Here is a 6,829-nt window from a genome sequence, read left to right as displayed (position 1 = left end):
ACAATACTTTTTAACTGCTATATGTAAAATCGAAACTTTACAATTAAAATGACTTAATTGCAAATATTTGCACTCAAGAAAAGTGAATTTGAATTAGGCGTTAACTTCAGTTTCTCTCAATCTAAAAAGTATCGGATGCCCTAGGAACGACGCCGGGTTATTTGGGATTTTCGATAGAAACTCCCGGTAGCCGTCCCAGGTTCTCTAACAGAACATACCCAAAATCCCCCGAACACGGTGCCTCTATTGGGCGCAATTTACGTTAATTGTATGAGAGTCAATTTTGCAATGGATAGTTTGACACTTTTAGAGTTTTTGTGCGTAAAATTGATGATTTTTGCACTTATGCCATTTAATTATAAAGGAGCACTATTACTATAATTGGAATTTGGAACGACATGAATACACATTTAATCCAACATTAAAATAGTAATTGTTGTGAAGGAACTTAGGTAGAATATTTATTTACGTTGCTCCTATATTTAGTATCAGCAGATTACATCGATGCGATTTCGTTAGAACAGTGTTTTTAATTTGTAATGTTTACAAAAAGTTCTACTGGAATTTTTGTATAAGATTTGCATTTGGCCCTTAAGGGTGAGAACGCAAAGCGTTTTTCTTCCGCTTTCGTGCGCAGATGTAGAAAAGCCGTTTTATTTCACGGGACTGCAAAATTGCGCGGTTACGTAGTATCCGTAAGAGATAGTGGTCCACTCGTGCAGTGTAAGCAGCAGACAATTGCGTATGTGTACACCGCGGATAGAACCCCAGAATGCTGGAAAGAAAGTATGTCTTCCTTATCACACTTTTCAAATCTGGCAGCAGTGCTAACGCTGTTATTAGGCAGCAATAGGTGTGGCGGTGTTGCCGCCAAAGTCAAACCACAGGGGGTTCTTCACCTTCATTTATACCTTCATTTTCATATCCTACGCCTTTGCACAACGCATTCGCTAAGACAATTGAAAAACGCTCTAGTTTTTAGCCAAACCAGATAAACGTAAACCTTTTGAACTTATTCGCATCGCATGAATCGCATCGCATCGCTGAATTGTCAGAACTTAATCTAGGTCACAAAATGCTCGCTAAATGCAGTGAAACAAGTACCTTAACATTATTTATATTATAATTAGATTTTCATATAAAATATTCAATTACATAAAAGAGCTTTTTACATAGCTGCGTACATTTCTACACAGGCTATGTATAAAAAATGGTTTCAAAATTGTAAGGTAAAATGTCCAAAAATGTCCCATTTTTCCAAGAGCATAATTATTGGATCTAAAAATGATGATCCATTTGTTCTTCACATGTCCATAAAAGATTCTTCTTTGTCGCAATTGTAAGATAATTTGTGATGAGCCCGTGGTTGAACGCAGGAAGAATAAATTTCTTTCATATATTTTGTTTGAGCTTCAGATATAACAGGGATTTTAGGATAGTTTACCCTACCTACATCACTTTCAGATTTTAAATACAGTTTGACACAAACATTAATAGTGATAACATATTCTAACATTAACTGATAATTTCATAACGCAACGCTTCAAGAAGTGGTACCGCTGTCACACTTAATCTATCCTTAACATTTATTAATAAACCACTTCTAAGTTATTTCATCACAGCTTTCATGGCTTTGTGGCTTTACCAGTCTTGCTATTTTTAGTATTGGCGTTTAGGTAATGGCATTTTTGTTACATCGCGTTTTACCGACCTTCTGCGTTTGATGTATCGAAAACGCGCTTTTAATCAAGTGAACGCCTACAGTAGGACTACCATGAGTTTACAAAAGTATTACTCGCTAGCGACTGCGTAAAATAAATGTATGAAAAATTGTACAGCGCCTCTGGTGGTTACTCGTAGAACTAAAATCCGTAGTGACGTAACTCGATACGTAAAAAACCTATCGAAATCAAATCGCTAGCGAATGTCATTATGATCTATTGCCATACAAATTCGGTCCCATGAGTCATTAATTTGACAGACGTTGTCAAGAAATACCGTAACGATAGTAGTTATGTTATTCACTAGCAAAATGACAATAGTTTTCTATTTACCATTTCTATAGTGGCGTTTCTATGCCAACTCATGGTAATGCTACAGTAGTTTTAAAACAATTTACGTGCGTTTTGGGGATGTCCATGCGCATGTCTTTTAGCAATGTCCATGCGCATTTTGGCGATTGCATCGGTACTGCACAACGATCTAGTGGCTTGCTACGTTCGGTCGGTTAAAAAACGCGACGTTTATCGTTTGCTTTAACGCCCAGTGCGACCATTCCTTCCATTCTACCCCAGGGCTGTCGCTGCCTTTTTTTGGTACAATACTTCTTGAAGCGAAACGTTATATTATTTAGTATAGATATACATATAAGTAAGAGTATATATTATCCTTAATCTAAACGCCGAATAAAATATGTTTAACTAATAATACGCTAAAGTCCAACAGTATAATAATTCATTAATAAGTACATAATAATGTATTAAGCCGTTTCTTCTCTTTTAAATAAAATTAGTTCCAAAATGGTGGTAGATAGTTCAAATTGTGAAATATTTCAAATTTATTTTTGTATGAATTAATATTGAAACTAGTTTGTTAAAATGCAATGAATTGGTACAATAAAATGTTTGTTGGTTTGTTTATTTGTTTGTTTGTTTGTTTGTTTGTTTGTATGTATGTATGTATGTAATGAATTATCCGTTAGAATTATATAACACTCGTGAGATAAGCTTATCAGTTTCTAGTGTGTGAAGTCTACCAATTCCTATTAACCTTTCTCATTTTAATATAGATCTTTTCTCATTTATAAGAATAAGATGAATTGGTAATCTAAGTGTAATTCTCAACATAGTGCTGGCAGGTGTAAAAATGATTGAAAGAATTTAAATTATTAATAATATTTTAAATTTCTCATTATAATGATCTGTCCACATTAAAAAGACTTAAGTAAATTGGTGATATAAGTGATTACACTCATCATAGGTAGGTTAGGTAGGTTATATTAAATATTGAGTGAAGTTAAATTTATAAGAAATTGATATTGAAAGTTGTTCAAAACAAATTTTTTTGTAACGCCTGTTTGTTCGTATTTTTTCAGAAAAACCCTTTTCATAAAATAAATGTAACCCTCAGTTATTAACATTGAAAGCTGTTTTATTGATCTAACCTAAAACTGATGCAATTATCTCCGGATTCCGTTAAAATCAAATGGAATGTAAAATAAAATTATTCTTTAGCCTTTCACATATTTGAACTTAAACTGGAAATAAATAAATAATTGTTTAGCATCTTTAAAAAAATTCGATTTCAAAACCACACACTGATTTCAAGCTCCCAACTATCGCCCCCTGAGGGCCGGGAATCCCCAACCGGCTGGTGCTTCCACCGTCTCCAGATCACCGCAGCATTCGGTGTTTCAAAGCTCCAAGTCTTTTCGATATCAATCGACGTCGTGTAGTACTTCCTGAGGGTTTTACGGGTAAAAGAAGTGTAGTTGTAGGCATAGGAGAAGTCGAAGAGGGTATTCTTGTAAAGCAACGCCTTGTTTAAGGACAGCAAAGGACCCATAAGGCTGGGGAAGGGTGTGACTTTGTTTGACGACATATTTGTGGATTTTAAGAGAAGATTTTTTAGCTTTTCGAAGTCGTTTAAGGCTGTAGTGAGCAGAAGGCGCAGATGTCTCAAAACTTGCAACCTGTGGAAATAAATACATATTTATAGTTTTGGTTTTAATATGTAATTGTGTGTCAAGTTTTCTGTTTGTGAATTTTCCAAAATATCTATTTAAAATTTGCCACTCGTGCAGTTAAAAGTTTATTTTAAGTATGAGTCAAGATTTTGTAACGATAGTATATCTTACTATTATTTGCTTTTACTTTCCTAATAAATCATCGAATTACTTTTAATCTTTTATATTCAGTAATTACAGAATGAAGTGACGAAATTGTCGTGTTTATGTTATATATTATGATTTTGACTACACACATATGTTATAACTCTACATTTATTTTATTCTATGTGTGTTTATGGTGTGTGTGCGTGTGCGTGAGCGTGGAATGAGTTACGAACCGTTGGCCACGTTACACTTGTCAGTCATTTTCCTCCTCTCCTCAATAATGTCTTGAGCAAGCCACAGATCTGAAACAAATGTTTACAAATTTAACTTGCTTTGTTAATCTGTATGTTTTTTACGTATTAAAAAAATCAAATGAACATAAAATCCAGTTGAGAACAAAGATGCCTACTACCGCCTACGGACATCTGTAATAAACCCCTGATAATATTAGAGTCCTATCTGTACCCTTACCATTGAGCTTTTAAAACATCCCACAATTTTACGTTACTTTTACTCAATCCATTATTCTGTTCCGTTTGCTTCAGTAGACTGAGTAAACGTAACAATAAGTTAGTGCTCAAGTCTTTTTGTCTGCCTCACATGTTCGCAAAAAAGAGAGACAAAACATAAATCGCCATTTTGTAAATTTAGACATTTAATGTTACGTTACTGACACTATAGTTCTGATACAATCCGCTAGGGGCGCTGATTGAAAATTGTATGGGCAATACGTAAACAAATACCAAAACAATAATATTTATCAAAACGTTAAAACTCATGGTAAGGGTACTGAGGTCGTGATGCTGCCCTTTTTTATTATAGGATTAGCAGACGAGCATGCACTCCACCTGATGGTAAGTGCTTACTGCCGCCCATGGACATCTGTAATCAACCCCAGATAGGATTAGATATTCCTACCTGAGGACTAAGCTGGAACGCCTCGGAAAAGTCTGTCTCCCTTACCACACCCTTCAAACCGGAACACAGCAGCGCCTAACACTGCTGTTATTAGGTAGAAATAGGTGTGGCGGTGGTGCCGCCGGAGTCGAACCACAAAGGGTTCTACCACCTTCAATAACCATGAGAACTAAGTTCGAACGCCTACCACACCCATCAAACCAGAACACTACAGCGGTTAACACAACATAACTATTATTAGGGACAATGAATGCACGTAACCACGACTAAGTCACATATGTTTACTGTTTATACATAGATTAGTAAAGATTACTCACTCCTAACAAGAAAATGTACCCAGTTTTAAGAATTGAAATAGTTGCATAAAAAAGTTTTTCCACGTCTCCATAATTATTTCTCAATAATTCTCAATAATTATTTCTTTATTATGTAAATTACGCAGTATTAGTTATTTATTCGTAAATTTTATCTAAAAATGTTTTTATTTGTCAAGAATTCAAAAAAAGAACTTACTTATTAGTATTATTAGCCGGCTTATCAGCCGTTTGTGGCTTCATTCAATTTCAAGGCGGCGAAGTATCTTTACTAATCTATGTGTTTATATAACAAAGCAACAAGTAGTAGGTTCAGGATCAGTAGATATTGCCATAAAAATATTTTGACTTATAGGTACTAAAGAAGGGCGAACACACGTTCTACTACGCACTCAATATGGCCGTACATAAAAAGGGTGTGTTACATAAACATTCTTGAAAATAAAACATACTTGTTAGCCTGTGTGCAGTTTCTTCCAAAATAGGTTTGCAGATGTGTTCCGCTCTATGCTGCAGCCAATTCTGGGCCAGCAGTATGCATGCACGCCTGCACGCTTTCACGCAATAGTTTATGCACTTCAGCAGGCACAAACTGATGCGGTACCTCGCGGCGCGCTTCGCGTAAATCTGACTGTACGGCGTGCGCGTGCAAGGCTGTCTGCACGAGCTTCGGCACTCACGCTCGCAGATCACCATGCAAACGCGCATGCATATGCGCTTGAAGGCGATGTCGCAGAACTGCGCCCACTGCCGCGCCCAGTGCGGCGTGCACTTGAACAAACAGTTATTAGTGAGTGTTGTCAGCGCTTGTCGCTCGTGGACGGGCTTGCTCATATGCGCTTTAAGGAGTTTGTCTCGGCTTTCGAAGAGGAAGGCTAGGATGGTGGGCAGGCCGATGTCGGTGACCGCGCGGTCGGCTACGAGACGTAAGCACGCCTTAATGCACGGGCTGAGGGTGGCACGTGAACACGCGTTTCGGCATCTACGGACGGCGTCACGCTCAGTGGTACGACGGACTCGCACTCGAGGTGATGCGTGCGATAAGCGGAGCCACTCCGACAACTCCGGGCCAGTGACCATCTTACCGATCGATACTCGAAGCGTTTACGGGGATAGCTAATTGATAGCGGAGATGCGCTGATTTTTGTCAATGTTTATGTTATTGTTGGCAACTATTTAAATTTTAATCACGTTTTTAAAGAGTTTAAAACATATTTTTTAAATAGTTTATGACAGTACGTTAAATAATTAAATGAAATCGATTGATAACAATTATTTTAAAATATATTTTTACAATTAAGTATTGTTTGAATATTACAAATACGCCAAAAATATGATACGTAATAGTATGAGTAATCTTTTAATTAATTTAAATAATTAACCGTTTTCTTTGGTATTAAACTTCATATTATATTAAATTTCAATCGATGTGACAAAGTTTATACAATTTAAATTTTGTTGATCGTAAAATCCAGCACTAATATTAATTGTTATTAATCTTGATGTTTCAAGATCGAATGTTTATTGGGTGGCTTCACAAATGCACTGTATTCCGTGTTGTACCCCACACCCTTCCGAAGGGGATGCAAAGTGGTTTTTAAACACAGTTAAACATCACAAAACACATACACTAAAATACAGAACTTTTCATTTAAATAGGTGATTATCGCAATAAATTTGCAGAAAATTGCTTACAAATAATTTTATTCTTGATTTCAACCCTTAGGCACTACACTGTTGTTATTATGTCACTTGATAATATTAT

The 6,829-nt window shown here is 36.1% G+C and overlaps 1 protein-coding gene across 1 annotated transcript; it reads right to left on the bottom strand.

Annotated features, from left to right (window-relative positions):
• Positions 1-2,986: 2,986 nt before the first annotated feature.
• LOC140756529 (uncharacterized) lies at positions 2,987-6,513 on the bottom strand. The gene is made up of 3 exons (XM_073092051.1): positions 5,517-6,513; positions 4,066-4,134; positions 2,987-3,691 (listed from the first exon to the last, which is right to left on the bottom strand). Exons 1-3 carry the CDS (start codon positions 6,142-6,144, stop codon positions 3,678-3,680), a joined length of 711 nt encoding a protein of 236 aa, XP_072948152.1. The 5' UTR covers positions 6,145-6,513; the 3' UTR covers positions 2,987-3,677.
• Between the last annotated feature and the right edge of the window lie 316 nt (positions 6,514-6,829).

Source organism: Epargyreus clarus, unplaced genomic scaffold, assembly GCF_041222505.1.
Source record: "Epargyreus clarus isolate Ecla_fem2 unplaced genomic scaffold, WU_Ecla_fem_2.2 ptg000035l, whole genome shotgun sequence".
In the NCBI taxonomy this organism is placed as follows: Eukaryota; Metazoa; Arthropoda; class Insecta; order Lepidoptera; family Hesperiidae; genus Epargyreus; species Epargyreus clarus.
The sequence above is the reverse complement of the archived record's forward strand: the minus strand, read 5'-3'. Positions and strand labels throughout refer to the sequence as shown.

Bases quoted from the DNA above. Each gene is read 5' to 3' on its own strand.
- LOC140756529 (XM_073092051.1), bottom strand. From the start codon at position 6,144: ATGGTCACTGGCCCGGAGTTGTCGGAGTGGCTCCGCTTATCGCACGCA. The intron at 4,135-5,516 runs GTATGTTTTATT...CATTTGTTTCAG, and splicing joins AACTGCACACAGGCTAACAA to ATCTGTGGCTTGCTCAAGAC.